Source organism: Physeter macrocephalus, chromosome 18 (assembly GCF_002837175.3).
Source record: "Physeter macrocephalus isolate SW-GA chromosome 18, ASM283717v5, whole genome shotgun sequence".
Taxonomy (NCBI): Eukaryota; Metazoa; Chordata; class Mammalia; order Artiodactyla; family Physeteridae; genus Physeter; species Physeter macrocephalus.
The window spans coordinates 45,548,316-45,574,091 of record NC_041231.1 but is presented as its reverse complement, the minus strand read 5'-3'; the positions used below and the strand labels follow the sequence as shown (position 1 = coordinate 45,574,091).

Below are 25,776 nucleotides of genomic sequence, written 5' to 3'. Positions count from 1 at the left end.
TTTTTTTTTTGCGGTACGCGGGCCTCTCACTGTTGTGGCCTCTCCCGTTGCGGAGCACAGGCTCCGGACGCACAGGCTCAGCGGCCATGGCTCTCGGTCCCAGCTGCTCCACGGCCATGTGGGATCTTCCCGGACCGGGGCACGAACCCGTGTCCCCTGCATCAGCAGGCGGACTCTCAACCACTGTGCCACCAGGGAAGCCCTCCATTTCTTATTGGAAGGTTAATCTATTTTAAATGTGTAAGTCTTTCATTCAAAGATTTTTTTGTGATGTGGTTAATATTTAATTCTTTACTTTCAGAAAGTGGTTGAGACTATCTGGGAAAGGAAATCATATTATTTAAATAGAAACACTGTAATGAACCACTTAAACACACTGACTGTATGTCATTATAGGGTTACTGACTTGACAAAACTACACAATCAGTATAATGGCTTGTGAATATTCATGAGGAACCAAAAATTTTGCATATTCTGTATCCTTTTTATTTTCTAAAGGCAGAGTCATTCTTACTAGGGTAGATAGATTCAAATTTCATCTGAAAATAATACATATGATTTTGCAATATGTTATATTTTTCTTAATGTAGTTGAGTTATTACTATGCACTCATGTTCTATTAATGGAAAATACTTTGATTGGATTCTCATCTCAAGGAGGAGTTGTTTCAGAGCTGGTGTCCGCTATTATGTAAGAGGTGAGATTAATTTTGTCAGCACGATTTGGTACTGGGTTATATCTATCTCTAATTAATGTTTGGCTCATGGTAACATGAATGTAACCTTTTGTATTTTATTTGTTTCATTATCATTTGATAGCCTCGCTAAATATTTATCTCCTGCTTCATTATGATAATTAGGTAGGTCTTCTGTACTTTACTCCAGCTACTGTATTTACATTGCAGATGTTAATGAGACACTGTAGGCTGCTTCTTACTGCTTTAAGAGGAATTGATCATGTTATTTGCTGGATGTCTGAAAGCATAGCTGAACTCACTATAGTTTTCAATAACCTAAACTCATATCAGAAAGTATTTTCTTTTATTGCTCTTGGTTTCTTTGCATGTATAAAGCTAGACATTTGACCTTATGCCTTCAACTTTGAAGATTTACATTTGAGCATTTATTCTTTAGACTTTGTGCTAGCAACATGCTAATTTGCTTAAACCAAGCTTTTAATATCTGTATTAGAAGTTACTGTCATTATGAAAATGAATCTCCCAAACTCTATTTTTTTTTTTTAAGCCAGGGTATATCAGAATAAAATCCTATGGACCCTTAGGTAAATCATAGAAGTTTTGGGCCAGGAAGTTGTAAAAGTCATTTGGTTAATCTCCTTTAGTATAGGTGATATAGCAGAGGAAGAAAGACATTTAGTGAGTGACCTGGCCAAGATCACACAACCAGGATTACAGTTAGCAATGCCCTTGTATCTGGATTTTCTTGGATGGAGTCATATTTTTTAATTAAAAGTTTTGAATTGTTAATGCAGTCACATAGATCAGGTATCAAAGGTATAAAAAGATATGCAGTTAAAAAATATTTCTCATTTCTGACTTCATCTGCTGCATCTTACCTCCCGACCAGCTGATCTGTTGTTAGTTTCTTACTTATCCTTCAGATAATTTTTATGCTATTTCAAGTATGTTCTCCTTCTTTTGCAGACAGTGGTTGTATACTGTGTACATTTTCTTGCACCTTGGGTTTTTTTAACTTAATATATATTGGAAATCACTTCATAAAGATGTCTCGTACACTCACTCGCTCTCACACACACACACAATCTCTTATTCTTAATCTCACTTTTAAAAATAACTACATATTATTCCTTAATGGGAATTCTGGACAGAACCAAGTATAGCCCATGCTTCTGACAAGTAATTTTAGAACGTACTGAGAAGGCATTTTATTGCTGATTTGACTCATAATTTTTTTCCCTTCTGTTAATATGTTAACAGAAACACTGATATTATGTGTTACACTTCAAAATGTTATATGTTTTAGAAGTATGTCAGATAGAAAGGATGTTAAGAAATATTTGAGATCATTAAAAATCTGTTGATTTTTTTTTTTTTTTCTTTCTTTCCTAATAATTTGAGTCAGGGACTCGCTTGAAAGTTGCCTTTGCTTAGCAAGCTTTTCTTAGTAAAGATAATGTAAACAAGATAGTAAAGTAATGCTTCAAACATTTGAAAGAACTAACCAAATCAAGGCTAAATATTTAAGAGCAGTGCTTTTCAAATTAGTTTTTTTGGGTATATTCATGGAGTTGTAGAAATTGTAGGATCATATACAGTTTTTGTGCTTTCATTTTGATAATTAAAATTATAAGCATCTGCTGGACCATTTGCATCATTATAACAAAATACTGTTAACATAATGGCCCACATTTGCATTTAATATTGTGTTTAATGGTTTTAACTTCCAAAATTGGGATCTATGGGTATACTGTCAGTGGTTTTTGAGAACTTGTTTTTTCTTTAAAATATGTCCAAAATTTGAGAAACACTGTTTTAGAGGAATTGTGTATATATAAACAATTGATATATTAAATAGCAGCCAACATTATTTGTGTGTTAATAGGTCGTTAATACTCCCTTTAAGCCTGTTTAAATGAGTGAGCTTTGTTAGCTTTCTGATGGTGGACTATGCATTTGTTTGAAATTTAGTTTTATAAGTACTTTTCCACTAATTTGAACTGACTTAATTCTCTTCAAGTTAGAGTGAATTAGTGAGTTTCTGGTGTTTTTCTTATGTAATAAATATAGTTAATTTTTTTCCAATTCAGGAATTGATTCTGAAGGCCATGCAGCTAACTTTGTAGAAACAGAACAAATTGTGCACTACAATGGGAGCAGAGCTTCATTTGTACAGGCAAGTTAATGTGTCTGTTAGGCAGCCAGCCAGCTGGTCTCTTCTACTTGGATTGTAATTTCCTGACATATTGTTGAAATTTCTCTCCTTTTTAAAGTAATATCAATGTCTACAATATGGAAAGAGTTCACCCAAAACAAGGATATTCCATTAACCTGGCACTCAGCTGCTGACGTTTCCTGCCCTTGAATTAAATCGCTAAAGGAGAGGGTAGGGTAGGAGGTGCAAGGGTTATGGAAATGGAGCCACTGGTCTGCTTAACCCCTTAGACTTCTTCAGGGCAGTGATGACAGGACAAGCAGCTGGCTTATGCCTGACTTTACCTGCCTTGCCTTCATTGTGACATAATATCTGAGTTGTGGGTCACTTACTGTTCCAGAATATTAATGGCTAAAAATATTTTTAAGTTCATAAACATATTCTTTTGAGAATGAATAAAGCAATTTCTAGTTTTATTATAGTGCCAAATTATATACCGGATGTAACTTGGTAATTTTTACTTGTAGATAAAAATTGATTTATTTTAGAATTTAGGAGAAACACAACTGTCTACTACACAAGTGCATGCATGTATATAAAATCAGAAAAAGTCTTTCCAAATGCATGCCCCAAAATCTGAATTTTAGGAGCTGGTATGCATGGATTTCTTTCATAGTTAGTAGATTGCATTTTTATTTTTTCTTTTGCGGTCATTGATATTGTATATACCCCTGACAATAAGCTGAGAAAAACAAGTTTGTGTGTATATTTCTTTTTACATATCTTTTCTTTTCTTTTAGACTCGAGGATCAATACCACTTTACTGGTCTCAAAGACCAAATCTCAAGTACAAACCACTGCCACTGATCAACAAAGTAGCAAATCATGTGTGTATCTTCCATGCTTTTTTCATTGGCTATAAATAGCTTAGTGGCATTATAGTTTGCTTATAGAGCATGTATTTATTTCTCATAAGTCAGACTTCAACATCTTTGAGGCCTTTCTCCTTGGTTCTGGCACTTAATGAGCTTCTAAACCAAAGGGCTGTGTATATGGCATGTTAGAAATGTGGAAAAACAAACTGAATGACATGGTAAATTTCGATTTTAGAGATCTCAGTAAGATTTGCAGTCTTACACTGTTTAGAATATTTAGTGTATTCTATTTGACATGCTCAGAAATAAAATAGTAATATTGTAGCCCAGAGTAGAATGGCTTATAATTACTACTCACTACATTTAGAATATCTAGAAGACATAGTCTTCTTAAGTCATTCTCTTGAATATAGAGATAGGACATTTAAGGAGATACTTTATAACATCTTATAAATATTCTTATAATGTAATCTGGTAAAGTATATAACTCTTTTTTTCCCCCTCTCTAGATGGATGGTTTCCAAAGGCATTTTGATTCACAAATAATTATTTATGGAAAACAAGTCATAATCAATCTGGTATGTTTCTTACATTTTGGGGGAAATAAAACCTTAGCATCTTTCTTTTTTTTTTAATTTATCATTTTAACATCTTTAAGTGTGCAACTCAGTGGCATTAAATATTTTACAGTGTTGTGCAACCGTCACCACTGACCATTTCCAGAAGTTTTCATCATACCAGACAGAAACTCAGTATCCATTAAACAGTAACTTCCTATTATCCCTCTTACCTCAGCCCCTGGTAACTCTATTCTACTTTCTGTCTCTATAAATTTGTCTCTTCTAGGTATCCCATATAAATTGTATTGTGTAATATTTGTTCCTTTGTATCTTATTTCCCTTAGCAGAATGTTTTTGTTTATGTGGCTCCAAGTTACTTTGTAGTGTCCTTTCATTTTAACTTGAAGGACTCTCTGTAGCATTTCTGGTAGGGCAGGTCTAGGAATAATGAACTCCCTCAGCTTTTGTTTATCCAAGAATGTCTTAATTTCTGTCTCATTTTTGAAGGACAGTTTTGCCAGATATAGAATTCTTGGTTGACAGTTCTTTTCCTTCAGTACTTTAAATATATCATCCCATTGCCTTCTAGCCTCCAAGGTTTCTGAAGAGAAATTGGCATATAATTCTATTCAGAATCCCTCGTATGTGATGAGTCCTTTCTCTCTTGCTGCTTTCAAGATCCTCTCTTTGTCATTAAGTAGTTTGATTATAATGTGTTTGGTGTGTTTCCTTGGGTTCGTCATATCTGGGGATTGGGCATTTCTTGGATTTGAAGATGTATATCGTTCATCAAATTTGGGAAGGTTTTTTGCCATTTTCTCTTTAAATAATCTCTCTGCCCCTTTCTCTCTCTTCTCTTTCTGGGACTCCCAAATGAATATGTTGTCGGCTTGATGGTATCCCAGAAGTCCCCCAGGCTCCGTTCAATTTTCCGATTCTTTTTTCTTTCTGCTGCTTCAACTTGATTATTTCTTTTGTCCTATGCAAGTTTGCTGATTCTTCTTTCTTCCTGCTCGAATGTGCTGTTGAACTCCTCTAGTGAATTTTTAATTTCCATTTTGTACTTCTCAGCTCCAGACTTACTGTGTGGTTCCTTTGAATACTTTGTTTCTTTGTTGATATTCTTATTTTTTTCACATATGGTTTTCCTGATTTCCTTTAGTTCTTCGTCCATGCTTTCTTCTGGCTCAGCATATTTAAGACAGTTACTGTGAAAGTTTTTGTTATTGATTTTTAAATTTTAAAAATATATATTTATTTCTTTCTTTATTTTTGGCTGCATTGGGACTTTGTTGCTGGGCGCCGGCTTTCTTTAGTTGCGGCGAGCGGGAGCTGCTCTTCATTGTGGTGCATGGGCTTCTCATCATAGTGGCTTTTCTTGTTGAGGAGCGTGGGCTCTAGGCACGCGGACTCAGTAGTTGTGACTCGAGGGATCAAGAGCACAGGCCCAGTAGTTGTGGCACACGGGCTTAGTTGCTCCAAGGCATGTGGGATCTTCTTGGACCAGGGCTCGAACCCGTGTTCCCTACATTGGCAGGAGGATTCTTGACCACTGCGTCACCAGGGAAGTCCTATTTATTTATTTTTTAGTTTGGCCACGCCACACAGCTTTCAGGATCTTAGTTCCCTAATGAGGGATGGAACCCAGGCTGTGCCAAGTCCTAACCACTGGACCACCAGGGAATTCCCTGAAAACTTTTTATAAATAAGGCTTCTGCAGGGATGGTTTTTATCAGTTTATCCTTTTCCATTGAATAAGCCTTGTTTTCCTGTGTTTTTTTGTATGCCTTATGATTTTGTTGTTGTTCTTGAAAACTGGGCATTGGATGTTTATAATTAGTAACTCTGGAAGTCAGATTCTTCTTTCCCAGGGGTTTGCTGTTGTTTTGTTTTGTTTTTGTTTTGATTATTGAATGCTGTAGTAATCTATTTGTTTTGAGACTTTTCCAAACTGTTTTTGCCAAGACTGTTACTTGTAGTGTATGCTCATTGAAGTCTCCGTTCTTTTAGCTTGTGTTCAGCTAATGTTTTGACAGAAATTTCCTTGAATACAAGGAACTGAAATAGACAAAGGAAAAAAAAAAAGAGAGAGCAACCCCATCTCCTACTCTCTGCAGACTGCTTCTGTGTTGGAGCAGTCCTTCACTTATTTAGTTAGCCTTTCTCTGAACGTAGGGATTAGCCTGAGGTGAAGGCTTAAGGTCTTGTCAGGACTTTTCTGAGCATGCATCTTGCTTGGGTATGCATACAGCTGTCTAAAACCCTCCATATACATGGCTGCTTTTGAGTATCCTAATTTCTCAAAGAGTGTCACCCCAGCTGCTTCTGCAAGCTTTAGACGGTCTATTTTATGTCTCCACCTGAAATATCTTGCCCTAGGCGTCTTGGTTTATAGTCCTCTTGTAGCTTATATGAGCAGTGTGCACATAAGGTCTGGTCTGCTCCTCCGATTTGTGGAGGGGGGCTGAGAACTGTGTTGCCGCTGCTTAAGCTAAGATCGTCATTGCACTGGGGAAAGGATGAGATAAGGGCAAGAAAAATGCTACAGAATTGTCCTACAATTTTGAGGATGGCTTTATCTTGATTGGACATTTGTCTGGTTGCTATAAACCTTTGACTGTTTTCTAGAGCTCCTACAAAGTTGGTTTAGACAGCTTCTCTTTTTACTGATGTTTTTGTGAGGGTATAAGAGCTTAAAGCTTCCTAGCCTGCCATTTTGCTGATGTCACTCTGTCCTTTTAATTAAACTTAAAAGACATCTATGGTGGGACTTCCCTGGTGCCACAGTGGTTAAGAATCTGCCTGCCAATGCAGGGGACACGGGTTTGAGCCTTGGTCCGGGAAGATCCCATATGCCGCGGAGCAGCTAAGCCCATGTGCCACAACTACTGAGCCTGTGCTCTAGAGCCCGCGAGCCACAACTACTGAGCCCAGGTGCCTACAGCCCGTGCTCCACAGCAAGAGAAGCCACCGCAAGGAGAAGCCCGCGCACTGTAATGAAGAGTAGCCCCTGCTCGCTGCAGCTAGAGAAAGCCCGTGCGCAGCAATGAAGACCCAACGCAGCCATAAATAAATAAATAAATAAACAAACAAACAAATATTTTTAAAAAAAGAAAGCAGGCTGTGGTGTTTTTATTTTTTTACAGGTTAATCAGAAGGGCTCAGAGAAGCCACTTGAACAGGCGTTTGCAACAATGGTGTCTTCCTTGGCAAATGGAATGATCAGGTACCTCACTAGAAATCTGCTGTAGGTATTTTCAGAGTAGATGTGCAATGCAAATATACGTAAGTACATAGATCTCTCTAGATGTATTTCAGTATGTTGTTTTCAAAGCATGATTTTGTTAGCTTGAAATTTTCTCTGGCATAATTCATGTTGCAGAATAACTTCTTAACAGTTGAATTTTAATTTGAATTTTGTAAAAGTTTAGTCCTTGATTAAAATCCTCTCCTTGAGGCTTTGCGTCACTCTGCCCATTGGGTCTTGGATTTCAGTTAGTCATGATTGTTTGGTGTGGTCTGCCTGGTCCTGACCACCACATGAGCTGGAGCAATTTACTGTTGGCATGGCGGCCTTGTCTGGAGCAGCAGCTCGCCCCTCCTGTAAGGCAGCAGGCAACAGTTACAAATTCTGTGTAGCCTTGTCAAAAGAGGGGGGATCCTAAAACATAAACAGTTGCCCTGTGAAAATGTGCAGAGTAATGAGTCAGCCCATTTGGAGCTTATGCATCAGGAAACCGGGGTAGGAGGTGGGGGTATACTGTGGTAGGAAGTGGTCACAGGTATTGGGGGAAGACTTTAAAAGAAATGTTACTCGGTTATTTGGGGAGAATTTTTTTTAACCTGTGGAAAATTTTAAACATACACAAAAATAGAATGATATAATGAACGTTTGGGGAAGAATTTAAGCCTATTGTCCAACTCAGAAACTCTAGCAAATTTATCAGACCCTTACTGCATGCCCATTTCTGCCTTCTCATAGTGGAACCTGCCTAAACACACTTGGATGAGTCAGAGAAGTGATTCCTATCCAGGATGTGCCTCAAAATCCTCAGAGGCATTACTCAGAATATACCTAAGACCTGAAAAATCAGCACCACTGGGTTTAGAGTCCAACATGTCTAATCTGGAAAAAGTTTATCTGCTGCCTCCTTTGTACACCCCTGGTTAAGCCCCTGTCTGTGCTTCAGAGGGTTTCTGTAGGTATACTCATCTCCAGAGTTGCCTCTAGTGTTTGTAGCAACAGCTAACTTTGAGAACTTGAGGCATAAGTCAGAGTCTAAAGTTATGCCCTTGGTGTTCCAGGGCACTTGGAAGATACATACTGCTAAGGAATAAACACCCTAAAGCTACTGTTACCAAAGTATAATGATGTAAGACATTCTTAGAAGATACAAATGTAATTTTAGAAGGATACAAGCTTAAGAATCCAAGTGCATTTATGTGCTAGTGAGCCACTTAAATTCTTCAGGCAAGTCTAGAGCTATGGTCAGAGCACTCCAAAAATAACTATCACACCACCACTTCTAATGGAGCTGCCTTTGAAAATGCTTCCCCCCACTCCCAGTCTTCCCAAAGTCTGGCCTCACAGTTGGCTAACTTCTGTTTTTATACTAATTTGTAAGTACCCCATTCTCCCCTGAGATAACCATTGAGGTGTGATAGAAGCCCCTCTCTTGACCTGCTGGAAGCCCACCCTACATTGATGTCCCTTCAGCCATTGGAGCCAAGGCTCCATGAGAGCAGACACCTAATCTGAATTTTACTCTGTAGATGAGAGTGTAATGTTCTTCTAGTCCTCCTCCTTTATGACTTGACTTAATCCCTGAATAGGAAGTTGGGTAGAAGTGGAATGTGTGAGACTCTTCATGTACCCTGGTGCCCAGGTTCTCTTCATTCTTTCTTCCTCTCTTGACTTTCAGGAGTTGGTTAATGATTTTTCCCCCTCTCAAGGGGCAACATTTTCCAGCTCATAGTAGGGCACCTTCACTGTTAGATGTGTTCTAACTTTGAGATTTATACCATAACGGAAAACAGCCCATTACAGATGAATGGACAAGAAAATTCTCTCTACCACATGTATGTGTGATGTATGGATAGTGATAATGAATATTTTGGTAGGATGAACAGTAACTAACCAGAGTGGGGACCATCCTGCTTCTGTTCTTCTCACAGCCCCTAATACACAGCAGACAGTCCAGTCCTCCTTGGACTGAATCGCATTTGACCATTTTGAACATCTTAATTGATCTGAACATCAAAAAGAGACCCTATTCTTTGCACATGGGAGTAGAGAATAAATATACAGTAGATATTCAGTTGGACAAGGCTACTTTATATTGACATGCCTGATTGCTGTACCTGAGCTCACTTCTGTAGCATTTCGCTGGGCTTCTTTACTCCTATCTGAGGGCCTCTAGAAAAACATGTGAAGATAGAAGAGAGTGTGTGTGTGTGTATTTTTTTCCTTCAGTAGATATGAGCATGAGAAGGTGGGTGTGTCTGTGCATGCCTGTATGCATGTGTATATGTATAGTGGTAAACCCAGAGTGAAGGAGGCTCTACTGTTCCCAGGCGATATGTATGTAGAGAGGAGGATCAGCTTATGAAGGTATTATTAACAGAAGGAAAATGAATAATCTTTAGTCACTTTCTGAGTATCTTTTCTTTTGGTTAGATATATTGCCTTTGACTTCCATAAAGAATGTAAAAATATGAGATGGGATCGACTAAGTATTTTATTGGATCAAGTAGCAGAAATGCAAGATGAATTAAGGTAAGCTATGTTATTTCCCTACAGAGGTTGAGGGATGAGGTAGGTGCCTATGTTAATCATGTATATTATGCATTATCTAACAGACTTACAGATACAGTTCACTAGGTTGATAGCACTTGTCTATACTCTCATTTATAGTTTTTTTTTCCGCTTGAAAGATGAGACTTGGTGATTTTTAAATATTTAAAAATTCTTAAAAATGACCCAAGTCCAGGTATTTTCATATTTTTATGTATTTTCTTCCACACATTTACAGATTTTTATATAATTGAAGTTAGTTTGCTACTGTTGTATGTTCAGTTGTTTTCACTAACGTTTTATTACATTTTGTCATTAGCCTACCAGGTCTTTGTAATGATAGCATTTAATGGCTTTTCTGTGTTCCATTTTGTCATAGTACAGTTTCAGTTAAATGCTTTTCTTTGCCCCGGGCATCTGGTTTGTTTCCTTTTCTCTTCCTACCATGAAAGATTGTGCTGCAGTGAATCACTCTGGGTATAAATATATTTTTACTTCCGTTAAACTGTTTCTTGAAATAAATTCTTGAGGGTAGAATAATGGATCAAATGGTCTGAATATCTTCATGGGACTTCTCATGTGTGTTTACAGTGTTACTTACTGTGTGGGTTCATATATTCACTGTACCTTATGCACATGTCAGTCTTTACCTGTTTTAAAGCCAGAAGTAGGAATCTGGAAACCAGTCTCATTTTGTTCTGCCTGTGTAGTTCTAATGCACCGTGTAATTTCAGTTACACAGTAACATAGTAAAACTTCTGTAGACATTTGCTCAGCTTTTAAAAAATATTTTTATACATATTAAGTCATCAGTTGTAGTTAAATCTTTTTTTTTTCTTCTCTGAGGTTTTGTTTTGAGCATAGCTAGTGAAGGGGGGTTGACCTGTATCATTATTGGGGCAGAGAAACCTTGTCAGAAGGGTTACTTCCTCTGAAGTAACCACTGGGTTCATCTGTTAATTGTTGCCCCACAGAGTATAAGAAAGAAGGGAGGATTGACACCAGAATCTTTGTCCATTGCTCTCACTCTGTTCCACAGGGACAGTAGACATTTCACCTGTGACTTTCAGATGACCTCTCTGCACATTTGTTTCCAGGGATTTTGGGGGAAGTGGAAAGAATCTGGGCTTTGGGGTCCTACACAATAAGTTTGAAATCTCAGTTTGCCTCCTATTAGCCATGTGACCAAGGAGCAAGTTAGTTATCTTCAAATCTTGATTTCTCCATCTGTAAAGTGGAGATAATAATACTTATCTCTTAGACTTGCATAGTTTAAGAAATAATATTTATAAAACATGTAGTATTTAGTTTATAAGTACTAATGGGGTGCCAACACTAACTTGCACTTTATATATACATACTCTAATCGAACTTCACCAGTTTGGCATGAACCTCACATAGTTTTACTCTAAACGCATTCTTTTAAGCCTTTTTTTTTTTCTGCCACGCCTCAAGGCATGTGGGAACTTAGTTCCCTGACCAGGGATCAAACCCATGCCCCCTGTATTGGAAGCACGGAGTCTTAACCACTGGACTGCCAGGGAAGTCCCTTAAGCCCTTAATTTTAAGGTCATGATTTTTAGCCCTTGGTGAATCTATTGTGTTTTTCCCTCACTTTTTGATTTTGGGGAGTAATTGCAATAAAATTAATATTATCTAGTATTCATTGTATTCTCTGTCCCATACACTCTGGCTAAGCACTTTATATGCATTTTACATTATCTCATTTAAACCTAAGAGCAACCTAATGGTGGTGCTGTCATCTCCATTTCGTGGGTGAAAAAAATTTAGGCTCTGAGAGATTACGTTAATTACTTACAGTTACACAGCTAGTAACTTACCTAAGGAACTAAGGGTAGCAAACCAGTTGTTTGCTGCCGAAGTCCATGCTCTTTACTGCCACACTGTGTCAGCATTGGCAAATTTTTGAGTTCATAGAATAATCTGAACAGATTGTTAAAAATGACAGAAACACAGGAACTGGTAACCATGGTTGGCTCCAGTGCAGACATCTGGGTGGTTCAGGGGAGAAAGGAAAATGGATTTTTCAAATAATACCCTATTATACCTTATAAATTTACTACTATTTGCATATATTACCCTTCTTTTTAAAATTAATTCATTTATTTATTTTATTTTTGGTTGTGCTGAGTCTTCATTGCTGTACATGGGCTTTTCCAGTTGCAGCGAGCCGGGGCTACTCTTCGTTGCAGTGCATGGTCTCATCATGGTGGCTTCTCTTGTTGTGGAGCGCGAGCACTGTGCACGCGGGCTTCAGTAGTTGTGGCTCGCGGGCTTAGTTGCTCCGCGGCATGTGGGATCTTCCCGGACCAAGGCACGAACCTGTGTCCCCTGCATTGGCATTCTTAACCACTGCACCACCAGGGAAGCCCTATTACCCATTTTAAGAAGGGATTTAAAAATGTTTTTAATGCACAGTATCCAGCCCTTGCTTCAGAGAGTCTTAGTTTATTTCAAGGCCAAGCATCTTCATTTTTAACAAACATCTCAGGGAATTCTGATATAGACAGCACAGGGGACTGTGCTTTAAGAAATCCTGACGTAGGGGGCATAGGTGCAATAATTTTATCAAAGGAAGACCTCTTCTGGCCTTAGGGAAACACAGTGATGTCCATAGCCATCTTTACAGTACTCCCAACTGTCCCTTTTCACATCTCTTGGGTGAAGTGACCTTGATGCTACAGTTGTTTTGAGATAGGGGCGGTCTTGCCTCTTCTGTTCAAACTTCCTTTTGGTCTTTGGTAATCAAATATACCTGAAATGTACATTTCCCATCTTACCTTTTAATTTACCAGTTTTAATAATGTCTCTGACATGGACCTGTGTTATAAGAGGTCTGTCCTTAGTAGGCTTGGCTGACTTTGGTATGAGAGTGTTTATACAAATGTGTTTTAGTTATTTTCTAGTGGACTCTGACGGCAAGGTGGTGACTAACCAGGAAGGCGTGTTCCGCAGCAATTGCATGGATTGTCTGGACAGAACTAATGTGATCCAGAGTCTGTTAGCTCGTCGTTCGCTTCAGGCCCAGCTTCAGGTACAAATCCTTTTTTTCTTTTATCAGATAAACAATATAGCAAAAAAGAAACTTCATCTTTAAAAACCAATAACAAGAAACATTCACATGCCCCCGTCCTAACCCAGTTCTTTTTGGTTTTGTGTCTTGCCATCCATGGATGTACACTTTGTCCATAACCATGGTCAGTGTATGTACACAGTTTTAAATTTTGCGTTTCTGCTCTAGCATTATATGTGATCATAGTTTCTAAGAGGTGCATTGTTGTGCTATAATTTACTAAGTCATTTAGGTTGCTACATTTTTGGCTTATAAATAAGACTATAGAAAATATACCTATGTATATTATTATTAGCTTGAATTATTTCCTTTGGGTTAACTCCTACTGGGTTAAAGAGAATATATAATTTCCAAGAGGGTTATACCAGTTATCCCTAAGACTAGCCAGCAGTGAAAAGTGAATCTTGCCAGCATTAAATATTTTTATTTAGAAAGGTTTTTTTTCTTCTTTAATGGTACAGAGTAGTAACTCAAAGTTGTTTTCGTTTGCACCTCTTTTATTGTTTGGCAAGGGATATTAACTCCCAGGTATAAAGTTTCTGACACAGCTCTGCTTTACCAGTAAGACTGTGTTGTTGAGAAAGAATAGGTGTAAATATTTTCTTCTCTTTATATTTGGAATTAAAAATATGGATATCCCAGATTTCCAGATCATATTGGCATTTGTTGTAGGGAACAGACAAAATGCATCCCAAATGGTTTCCTGCCTAAATAATTTGTAAACATTCAACTTTGTTAATGACAGTTTTATGGGACTCAGGGAAGAATTATGGAGGGAAAATACCTCCCCAAATCCTCAAGTAGGACATACCAAAGGAGTGGTTGCCCTCTTTGAGCATTCTATAGCTTGTATGGTACTGTGTCCTTGTCAGTCTGTTGGATTTATTGTACTTCAGAATATATTTTTCAATAGAAACAATATTAGGAATGGTTGTTTCCAAGGCTGATTAACAGAAATCTATTTAACTAGGTTCTGTAATCTGTATTTAACTAATTTACATGCTAAAAATAGTATTATAAAACCTAACCAACCTTCAGAGAGTCTTTAGGCAGGAACCTCTCTAGCCTCAGTGCCAGCTAATGTGGGGACTCCAGTTGTGCCTTTTCCCTTCCAGTGAGGGCAGGTCATTGAGCGTGGGCAGGCCCCATTCTGAGGGAGAGAGAGCGAGATGTCATTTGAGGTGAGCAGTGAAGATGGTGGTTCTAAGAGGGTTGCGAGTCCGAGACAAAGACCAAGGCAGGAGTTCCTAATCTGTGGTCAGTGAACTCCAGTGGGGAGTCCATAGAGAGCTTCAGGATGCCCAGGAGTCCTCTGAGATTATATGCAAAGCTCTGTTTGTGGGGAGGTAGGTAGGTAGCATTCATCCCAATTCTCAAAGGGTCCCAGGGTTAGGGGATAAGTTTGGAGGTCAGAAGTCTGGAGATGGTGAATTGTGAGGAGGTAGAGGGGTAAAGGCAGTGGAAGGTTGGGGGTGTCAGGAAAGGAGGTAGTAATGGCTGGAATCCTGCAGCAGCCTTCACTCTCCCCTCTCCTTTCCCTTCTGCCCCTGTCTCTGAGTTTACAGTCTTGCCACTGTTCCTGCGGTGCTGGGGCTCAAGGGAGAGTGGAGGCTATGGGCAGAAGGAAGCCCAAAGAGAGGCTTTGCAGCCTGGCCTGAGCGGGAGAGTGCTGTGGTCCCCATATACAGGGAAAGCATCTCCCACCTGCAGCCAGGTGACAGATGATCTGGGGACTATGCTTTTTCTTCCTAAGTCATATGTGCTGAAATCTGTTACACATAAACATAGGTATGATTCTTATTCCAGAGACTAGGAGTTTTGCATGTGGGACAAAAGCTTGAAGAACAAGATGAATTTGAGAAGATTTACAAAAACGGTAGGTAATTTCTTTAACAGAGGCAAGGTTACTCAGTTTGAAATAAATATTTTGGATTTAGAGCATTGCTTGTCATTTTAATCATTATCAGCTGATTTTTACTTTTTTTCACAGCCTGGGCTGACAATGCAAATGCTTGTGCCAAACAGTATGCGGGAACTGGTGCCTTGAAGACTGACTTTACCAGGCAAGCCATGCTTTAAAATCACATTCCAGACCAGTGGTTCACAGTTCTGGTGCATAGTAGATCACTCGGGCAACTTTTAGACAATAGCAACAGCAAACCACCAGTGCCTGGGCCTCATTTCAGACCAGTCAAGTCAGGACTGCAGGGAGATGATGCCCAGGCACTGGTGGCTTCTTAGCATCCCTGGGTGATTCTGATGCACCGGGGGGGTTGAGAACCATGGCTCCTTAGCTTTTCTCAAAACTTACTGTGCACCAGACTCACCCCAGTCCCACTCAGCAGGTCTGGGGCAGGGCCTGAGATTCTGTACCCAGGTGATGCTGGTGCTGTTTTCAAGGACCACACTGGATAGTGAGAGGTTAGAATGTTTTGAATTTGTTACACATGTGGTTGGGTCTTTTTCTGCTATATGGATTCCTTGGGAGCAAGATAAGATTTCTATTCTCTTTGCTGTTTCATGCCACTTAACCTGGGCTGTGTGTTTCTCTTCTTATTTCTTGTCTTTGCAAGTGGAACTGAGCCTTTTTCCTCTTTGTACCTACTTTGGTAATATTTTAGAAATAGGATACACATTTCTTGGACCCGATATTGGTTTCTTTTGTGAGGTGTCTCCTTCATATATTCAGGGATATTTTTTTTTTTTTTCAGCGGCCATGGCTCACGGGCCCAGCCGCTCTGTGGCAGATGGGATCTTCCCGGACCGGGGCACGAACCCGTGTCCCCTGCATCTGCAGGCGGACTCTCAACCACTGCGCCACCAGGGAAGCCCTCAGGGATGTTTTTAAAAAAATCTTTATAATTCACCTATCTCCGTACCACATACTTATTGGCTGTAAAACAGTGTGAGAATTTAATATGCAAATCTGTAACTAAAAACTTAACCTCATATTTAACCAGAACTGGGAAGAGAACTCAGTTGGGACTTATAATGGATGGCTGGAACTCACTAATACGGTATTACAAGAACAACTTTTCTGATGGATTTAGACAAGTAAGTTTGTTATTTGATGCTAAATTTTGGTCATTAGGTGGCTGTATCTTTGTACTGTTCTTCAGTAATATAATCATATCTAATTTGGGAGTTACTAATTTCCTTTTTTTCTCTTCTAGGATTCCATAGACTTATTTCTTGGGAACTATTCAGTGGATGAATTAGAATCTCATAGTCCTTTAAGTGTTCCAAGGGATTTGAAATTCCTGGCTGTAAGAAACCTTTATGTTTTTCAAGTTGTTAAAAGCATTGTGTCTGAAGGTATAGATGGTGCCAACTCCCCTTGATATAAAACATTGTATGTTGTTCTAAATGGAACATAAATATTTAAGTGTCTCCAAGGAGCAGATCAGGGAGAGGAGTAAAATAACTTTGGAATGTTTGTCTTCTTTCAAACTTGACTGTCTTTCGTAGATCCTTTTTAAGTGAGAACACAGACCAAAGGGAGTGTGAGAGTTTCTCATTTCCCGAGACTACTCCCCTGAGGTTCAGGGATTGCCGGAGGCAAACTTGTGACCTGGAAGTTGACTCCTCTGTTCACCAGACTTTTCAAGAGCCTCTCTGGGGTCTCATTCCAATGGGCAGGGTGTCCTGGAGTGGAGGGGCCTCGTGTCTGGGTTCTCATCTGGGCGACCTCCCTCTGCTTAGCACTCCCTGGTTTGGAACAAAGCCATGTTTTTTCAGATCTTTTTACCTGTTTGAAGATTTGGGCAGTTAAAATAATGATGTTTTGCTGAAAGAAAGATACTTTGTATATTAGATTGCAGAAGGGTTTTATTCTCTTTCAAGCAAAGCATGCATAACTGATTGTACAACCATAGATTAGCATCTTATGTGATGGTTTCTCTTTCCGTTTTCTTTTCCAGTTGCCTATTATCATGGTTGTCGCCTTTTCCATGTGCATTATCTGTTTGCTTATGGCTGGTAAGTCTGCCCTTGTTTCACATTCTTACAGTCATTTCTTAGAATGTTGAACTTTCCTGTACAGCATCTTAAGTTTGCGCCTATTCAGTACTTGATGTTTCCCTATTGAATTGAATGAGTAAAGTGGGCAGATGGGAGGATTCGTCCTTAGATGTGACAGAAGGAAAAATGTATACTCAGTAGCTTGATAAGTTTTTTTTTCCATGTAAGCTTTTTAAAATATTTTTTTCTTTCTATCAAAGTAATACATAGTAATTACAGAAAATACAGTAGGGCAAAAAAGAAGATAATGTTATTTATCACCTTGCCTTTCATAGGTAAGCTAATTACTCTTAACATTTTGATGTTTTAATCTTTATAAGTGTGTATTTTTTTTCAAAAGTGAGATGTAAATTTTTTTGTAATCTGTTTTTTCACTGAGCAATATAAATATTTCCCCACGTTCTTTATTTTTAATGGCTGCACAGTATTCCATTAATGGATATATAATTTATTTAACCAACCACCTATGATGGACAAATAAATGTTATTATAGATTAATACATTACTTCTTAAATTTTAATAGCGAAATTGCCTAAGAACCTGAGCTAACAAGGTCTTTATTGGTTTTCTTTTCTCTCTCAATGTTTTTATGTGTTACTAAGTTAATGGAGACATTTTCATCTTAAATGCATATTAAGTAGTGTTCGTGCTCTGGGAGTTTGAGTCTGTAACATGTTACATTGTGCCTGGGAGGTGCAGCCTTAGGCTCCTCCAGTCTCATCCTCTATCCTGAATTCGCTGGGCTGACATTCCTCTGCCTGGCTGACTTCTGCCATCCTCAGGCTCCCCTCTCATGAAGTGTCTGTTCTCCCACACAGACCTCATCTCCCCCTTTCTGATTTCCACAGCATTTTGTTTACCTCTCTTATAGCACTTTCTTCTTTTAACCTTGTAAGCACCTAGGGATTTCTTCTTCAGAGGCGCTGTACTCTTTGGGGTCCCGAATGCACCCAAGGTGTATTTCTGTTTGTGTGGTAGTGATTTGCATACTCATTCGTCTTTCTCACTGAATCAGCAACTTTTTGAAGGCAGAGATAGTGTCTTACTTATTGTTTTACCTCCTGTGTCTGGGATACAGTTTTGCCCTCAGCAAAACTTTGCTGAATTAAGGACTCCTGTTCACCCCCTACACCCCACACTAATTCTGCCAGCTTCTTGAGGGGAGGCTCAGAACCTGTTCATCTCTGTAATCCCCTCAGTGTTCAGCAGTGTAGGTAGTCATGACACAGAAAGGAGCTGTCTTCTTGTTACTCTAGGGCAGGGGTTAGCAGACATTTTCTGAAGAGTCAGATAGTAAATATTTTAGATTTTGTAAACTACATACAGTCTGTTTGCACAGTTTGTTTTTACAGTTCTTTTTTTTTTTTTTTTGTGGTACGTGGGCCTCTCACCGCTGTGGCCTCTCCCGTTGCGGAGCACAGGCTCCGGACGCGCAGGCTTAGTGGCCATGGCTCACGGGCCCAGCCGCTCCACGGCATGTGGGATCTTCCCGGACCGGGGCACGAACCCGTGTCCCCTGCATTGGCAGGCGGACTCTCAACCACTGTGCCACCAGGGAAGCCCCCTACAGTTCTTTAAAAATGTAAAAACCATCACAGTGCAAAAACAAGCCGAGGACTCTCGAGTGCAGCATCACTGTGTGGCATGACTAGGGGGTCTGTGTCACATTTGGAGCAGGAAGGAAGAGGACAGGACCAGCTGGCATGTGCTGCTCACGGTTCAGTTCACACCCTAGATCCTTTGACTTCTTTCTTTAAAACATTGCCCATTGGATGCCATTTTCTGGGAACCACTCCACTGCTGAATTAGTTTTGTTATTTTGGTCTTTTTATATACTCACATTTCCCTGTGGAACCTCTGGAAAGGCAGGGAAGTCAAGACCAAGACTCAGCCTGAACAAACGGACCATTCCTCTGGGCAGTGTCCCAGAGTGGGCTTGTGAGGAACTGCTTTATTCTTTATCCAAAAAGAGTTTTAAAACTCAGAGCTGTCGGGCTTCCCTGGTGGCGCAGTGGTTGAGAGTCCGCCTGCCGGTGCAGGGGACACAGGTTCATGCCCCGGTCTGGGAAGGTCCCACATGCCGCGGAGCGGCTGGGCCCGTGAGCCATGGCCGCTGAGCCTGTGCGTCCGGAGCCTGTGCTCCGCAACGGGAGAGGCCACAACAGTGAGAGGCCTGCGTACTGCAAAAAAAAAAAAAAACAACCCAGAGCTGTCAAAATTAGCAATTGTGGAAATTTGAATGTTTTCAAGTGAAAAGATACTGGATGCTGTGGATAGTAACATCTCATGTCAGTTAATTGTTGTAAAGTAATGATCTTTGTGGTGTTTAGATATGACAGTGTCTGATTTCTAGCCCCTACTTTGGTATTTAAGAGAATAGCAAATAAATGCAAGCATGTTCTCTGATAGCTTATTAGGAAAGTGTCTACACCCTGAATTTCCCTTCTGGCGTGCTCTCTTACTGGCTGTTGACCTCTGCATGTTTCCCTGTCAGCAGGTGAGGCCAGTAGTATTGCAGGAGAGAAGCAACACTGGGTTCACCTATCCAAGGAGTAGAACAAAACAGATCTTTTCCCATTGGCCTGCTCCTTCCTTCATGTACTCTAGACTTTGAAAAAAAATGCATATCAGGAGAGCTGTGTGAAATATGTTGTTAAAATATGTTGTATTTATTGAGTTTTGTTTTATACACTTTAATACATAACTTTTCTGAAGCATGTATATTTGTAAAGTTATTTTCCATAACAGAAAAACCCAAATGAACTTTTTGGCCAACCCAGTATTTTTTGTGTAGGCATTTTGGTAGTACCTGATACCTGTCATAGATAGGACTATGAACTAAACTATTAGTAATAATCTCTTATAATATTAAAGTATATAATCTAAAACTGATAATTACTATTTGCTTGATATAACCTGAAATTAGTCAAGTGGTTCTCAAAATGTGGTCTCTCGACCCTTAGCATCCGCATAATCTGGGAACTTGTTAGAAATGCAGATTCTTGGACACCACCCTAGGCCTGCTGAATGAGACAGACACTCTGGGGTTGAGCCCAGCAGCTGATTCTTTATCAAGCCCTGAAGCGGATTCTGATGCCAGCCAGAGTTTGAGAACCACTGGTTTAAACCTTAAGTGAGAGGTTCTTATATTTTTCCTTTGGATGTGTTTGTAAACTTTAATGTTGTCAAGATGTGCTAAACGGCTGAAAGCTGGATCTAGTAATCAATAAAATGACTTGTTATTTATCAGCTCTTTGTTTTTTAAAATCAACAGGTGACACCTGGACAGAAACACTGGCATATGTGCTCTTCTGGGGAGTTGCAAGCATTGGAACATTTTTTATTATTCTTTACAATGGCAAAGATTTTGTTGATGCTCCCAGATTGGTCCAGAAAGAAAAGATAGACTGAATTTGTGTCTGTGGAAAGCGGCTTGGCTTGGAAGATTCCATTATGCAGAACTGGAGTCTTTACTGACCCGCTTTCCACGTCAGCCCAAGGTCTTTTTAAATCCTTTATCCAAAAGCACATCTTGCGCTTTGTGTGGGGGTGATGACTTAGAATTGATCTGATGTTACTGCCTTGATGATCTCTTTACTATTGGGATGGTTATATTTATAATTTGAAGCTATTCTATAATTAAAATGTAACCTCAATTCAGTTCACGGAATGGAAGGAATCTATTCATTGTCAATTTAATCAGCTGTTGCAGAATAAGTAATATATTTTAAAGAAATCTAGCTTCTTTCCTTATTTAAAACAGTGAAATTATTTTTCTAGCTCAGTTTATTGTCACTGTAGAAGCAGTTGCTGTTAGCAAGCATACTTTTCCATACATCTTTGGACTTTTCTTTAGTTTAATAATAAGCTAACTACTCTGTTTATAAAATGTCTTTTACATATATCAAGTAGTTGGACAAAATAGTCTGTGACTACATGGTAGGAAAGAGGAGACCAGGGTCTGGTGTTCCTTTGGAGCTTCAGTTGGGCTGCCTTATGAGTTCAGTCAGCTTGAGCTGTGCAGTTTAAGTGTGATGAAAAAGGTTCAGGTGTATTTTACCTTTTTTAAAAGGTGTAAATGAAATCAAAGAATGTGAAGTCTCTCTCTTATGCTAGAGGTCCAAAGCCTCCTCCGTTTTCAGGATTGCCCCAGTGTGGAAAATACCCTTGGTTGGTCAGCTCCTTCCTTCTGGACCTTTCGGTTTCTTGGGGGTCTTTCATGGAGACATGCAGGCCTCTGAGCGGGTATTGTGCTGAATCCGATGTTGCACTTGGAGGCAGTAGCTGCTTTTCTACGCACGGTAGTGTCGACGCTTTTCCCTCTTTAAGGGTTTTTGTTAGCTGTCAGTAAGTCTAAAATTTAGTGCTTCCAGGTAATTACAGCTCTCCAAATCAAGGACCAACTTAAACTTTAATTTATGTGCAGAAATAAATCTGGAAAATACACTCTAGAAGCTGTGCATAGTTCTAATTATAATTCAGACTGTATATTCAAATTGTAATTATGAGGTTTAAAAATTAGAAAAGTATGTAAGGAAGTATAATTGCCACTATTTTAAAATAGTTCAATTAAATACTGCTACAATATTTGTGTTGTGCTTGAAAATATGTACAGTTTTTTCAATGCTAATACCTTTTCCTGTCCTTAAATATCTCTAAAGAGCACCTTGATTTTAACATTACCTTTTTTCCAACATTATCTTTTATAAACATTAATAAGAGTTGTTGCTTTTAGAAACTCTAAAGGAAATAATAGCTGGAAAACCCTCTGTAGCTTAAAGTCAGTCATTAAAACTCACAATAGGGTAAGTAATTAGAACTACCTACTCTTAACTTGTAAATAAGCATAATTCGTTCCAAAGAGGAAATATCGAAACTTAGTTCATGTCTACTGTATTGTATTACTCTGATGCTACTGGGTATTTCACATTAAGAACTTATTTCAACGACCACAACAAAGACCAAATCTGAACTGCTGATGTGGCTGTTTTTCAGTGAATGGGCTAATGTTGGTGTGTTAGATCTTAAGGTATCAATATTTCAGAACCCTGCAATGATTATATTTCTAAATTCATGTACTGTCCATCCATAAGTGAAAATAAAATGTCATATTCTTTTCTAACTAATGTTGGTGTCATTCCTATACCTTGTCTTACAAAGGGATGTTCTTTTTTATAAAAATCATGCAAAGCAATGTGTGGTCATTATAGACGAATTAGACCATATAAGTAAGCAAGAAAATGAGTAGCTTCTGAAATTCTACTTTCCAGTTATGGCCACTTGAAAAATTGTGTTTATCCTTATAATTATTTTTCAGTTACAGACATTCCAGGGGAATATTTAGTAAAGTATAGTGTTCATTAAAAGATGTCCCCTGTATTCCCACCTCCAAATTGTAATTTCTTTTTCAAAATGATAGAGGCTGTCAACCAAGAAGTGGGACAATATGCTTATTAGAAAACGTCCTCCCAGGCCACAGGAAGGTGTCAGGGAGCACGAGGGAAATGCTGATGTAGACACTTCGGTGCCTAGGAGACCCTTGCACGTGTGTGTGTGGTGTGTGAAGGGGTGTTTTGGGGGGAAGTGGCTTAAACAAAGGTTTGGGGGTTTTTCCTCCAACTTGCCTAAGAGTCCTGATGTCAGAAGTTTTCCTACTACAGATAAATTACGATAAATCTTTAAAGTATTATGTTCTTTGGCACATGGACCTCTCCACCTTGGCAGTTTGGTTCACCAAAGCCAGCAAGATGGAAGTCACAGTCTTTTTTAACCTAATCTCAGAAGTGTCATCCCATCACTTGTGCCATATTCTATGCATTAGAAACAAGCCCCTAGGTCAGCTCTCTCGGGGAGGGGATTACACAGGGCATGAATACCGGGAGGTGGGGCTCTCTGGAAGTCTGTTCCCACAGCCTGTAAGGAGAGAAAAATCCAAAGTCTTGATTCAGAGCTGGTGCTGGAGGGAATCGGGTGTTTCCTGTGCTGTGCCTTTGAGGTCTTTTGCCTGTTTCTGTTAGATTGCTTGTCCTTAAAGATTTCTGAAATTCTTTATATTCTGGAGAGTAATTCTTTGTTGCTTATATATACTACATATATCTTCTAGTTTGTGGCTTGTCTTTTCATTTTCTTGTGGTTACTTTTGGTGAAAGAAGTGTATAATTTCAATGGTGTTGAATTTACCAAAAATTTCCTACCATCCCTTGTGCCTGGGTAAGACAACATTGCTCAACTCCAAGGGACTTCTTTTCACATAATTTTGCTTTTTCACTTCAGGTCTTTTCTCCATTCTATAAAGTAAGGAAATGGTCTGTGTCAATCCAGGTAGATCAGATTATGCTGCGGTAACAAATGATCCCCAAATCTCAGTGGCTTTAAAAAAAATGAAGACTTATTTCTCACTCATTCTGTGTATCCTTGAAGGGTCTGCTGCAGCTCTGCTACATGACATCTGCATCCTGGGACCCAGAGTGACGGAACAGCTTCACACAGGAGCATTCCCAGTTGTCCTGGCAGGAAGAAAAGGGAGAAGTTTCTGCTTGAAGGTGACAATCTCTTCTGTTCACATTTCATTGGTCAAAGCAAGTCGCATGGCCATACTTGAAGTGATGGCGGGAGGAGAGTGTAGCCCCTGGGGAGGGACTGTGTGCTGTCATCCGACACAGGCTCCAGTTCTCTCTTCCCACTGGGTTAACGGGAAGAGTCAGCAGAGAGCCTTCCCGACTCCCTCCGTCCTGCTGTGCAGTGCTGCCACTGTCACACATCAGGCTCCCCTCCACTTGCGGGGTTTCCGCTTTCTGTTCTGTCTCGTTGGCCTGGGTATTTTCACTGCTGAGAACTCTTCCTCACGCAGCTGTGTCTTGAAGGATGGCCTCTGAACTCTGAGCCCCCAGCTTCTCAGTCTGTTCGGCAAAGCATTTTCCTGAGTGTGTTTGCAATAACACGAGTCCTCTGTGCTCAGGGCTGTTTTTTGAAAGTAGGGATCTGTGGTGAGAACCGTTTGGAAACGTTGGGTTAAACATAGTCAAAGACTTGTCTCAATTCTCGGACTTGTCAGAGGTTTGACTCCCCTAGAGGGTGTGTGCAACGCAGCAGCACCCAGACTTTTTGGTCTGGAATTTTTTATTTACAGAGCATCTCAATAGGACCATTCTGTGAAATTGATTTTGAATAAGGCTTGCATGAGGGCGAGCACTCTGGCCTTGGAGTTAAAGAAAACATGGGCTCTAATTTATATTTGGACCTCACTTGTGTGTTGAACTTGGTCTCTTGACTATAAATTCTTGGATTCTCATCCATATGGCAGATCCCTAAGCTAACACATGCACACGGACACACACCCCTGCTGAGAAACCCGGGTAAATCTACAGGTGGGAGCTCTTCCTCGATGTCCAGCTCTCATCCTCTGTTGGACATCACGCAGAGGCTCCATAAATGGGATTCACTGCGGGGGTGGAGGGGGAGAGACAATTAAAAGCAGTTGTGACATGTTTAATTATTACCACAAATGCCCTGGTCCTGCGTGAACTGGTCAGATGGCCTATTTGTTCTTAGCACTTCCCTTTACAGATTATTCTGAGCATGACTTTGTCTTTGCTTTTTGTTTGTTTTAGCCAAAGGCCCAGATGTTCGTCCTTCTTTTTTTTTTTTTTTTTTTTTAACATCTTTATTGGAGTATAATTGCTTTACAGTGGTGTGGTAGTTTCTGCTTTACAACAAAGTGAATCAGTTATACATATACATATGTTCCCGTATCTCTTCCCTCTTGCCCATCTCTTCCCTCTTGTGTCTCCCTCCCTCCCACCCTCCCTATCCCACCCCTCTAGGTGGTCACAAACCACCTCGCTTATCTCCCTTTGCCATGCGGCTGCTTCCCACTAGCTATCCGCCCTACGTTTGGTAGTGTATATATGTCCATGCCACTCTCTCACTTTGTCACAGCTTACCCTTCCCCCTCCTCATATCCTCAAGTCCATGCTCTAGCAGCTCTGTGTCTTTATTCCTGTCCTACCCCTAGGCTCTTCATGACATTTTTTTTTTCTTAGACTCCATATATATGTGTTAGCATACGGTATTTGTTTTTCTCCTTCTGATTTACTTCACTCTGAATGACAGACTCCAGGTCCATCCACCTCACTACAAATAACTCAATTTCGTTTCTTTTTATGGCTGAGTAATAGTCCACTGTATATATGTGCCACATCTTCTTTATCCATTCATCTGTTGATGGACACTTAGGTTGCTTCCATGTCCTGGCTATTGTAAACAGACCTGCAATGAACATTTTGGTACATGACTCTTCTTGAATTATGGTTTTCTCAGGGTATATGCCCAGTAGTGGGATTGCTGGGTCGTATGGTAGTTCCATTCTTAGTTTTTTAAGGAACCTCCATACCGTTCTCTATACTGGCTGTATCAATTCCCATTCCCACCAACAGTGCAAGAGTGTTCCCTTTTCTCCACACCCTCTCCAGCATTTACTGTTTGTAGATTTTTTGATGATGGCCATTCTGACCAGTGTGAGATGATATCTCATTATAGTTTTGATTTGCATTTCTCTAATGATTAATGATATTGAGCATTC

At 39.7% G+C, this 25,776-nt stretch overlaps 1 protein-coding gene across 5 annotated transcripts in view; it reads left to right on the top strand.

Moving 5' to 3' along the window:
• The window catches only part of SACM1L (SAC1 like phosphatidylinositide phosphatase), a 72,473-nt gene that overhangs the window by 37,002 nt on the left and 9,695 nt on the right, over positions 1–25,776 (top strand). For 3 of the 5 annotated variants that reach the window (XR_008615823.1, XR_008615822.1, XM_028479724.2), the window contains exons 8-20: positions 596–697; positions 2,788–2,873; positions 3,653–3,739; positions 4,237–4,305; positions 7,434–7,513; positions 9,965–10,063; positions 12,998–13,136; positions 14,982–15,051; positions 15,166–15,238; positions 16,136–16,229; positions 16,349–16,441; positions 17,096–17,153; positions 23,616–23,737. Coding sequence is in view for 3 of the 5 variants with exons in the window: in XM_028479724.2 (XP_028335525.1) it covers positions 596–697; positions 2,788–2,873; positions 3,653–3,739; positions 4,237–4,305; positions 7,434–7,513; positions 9,965–10,063; positions 12,998–13,136; positions 14,982–15,051; positions 15,166–15,238; positions 16,136–16,229; positions 16,349–16,441; positions 17,096–17,153; positions 23,616–23,737 (1,172 nt within the window). In the remaining 2 variants the exon portion in view is untranslated. Of the gene's footprint in view, positions 1–595; positions 698–2,787; positions 2,874–3,652; positions 3,740–4,236; positions 4,306–7,433; positions 7,514–9,964; positions 10,064–12,997; positions 13,137–14,981; positions 15,052–15,165; positions 15,239–16,135; positions 16,230–16,348; positions 16,442–17,095; positions 17,154–20,469; positions 23,589–23,615; positions 23,738–25,776 lie in introns of those variants that run through there. The other 2 variants (XM_024123762.2, XM_007115260.4) reach the window with 2 other exon arrangements.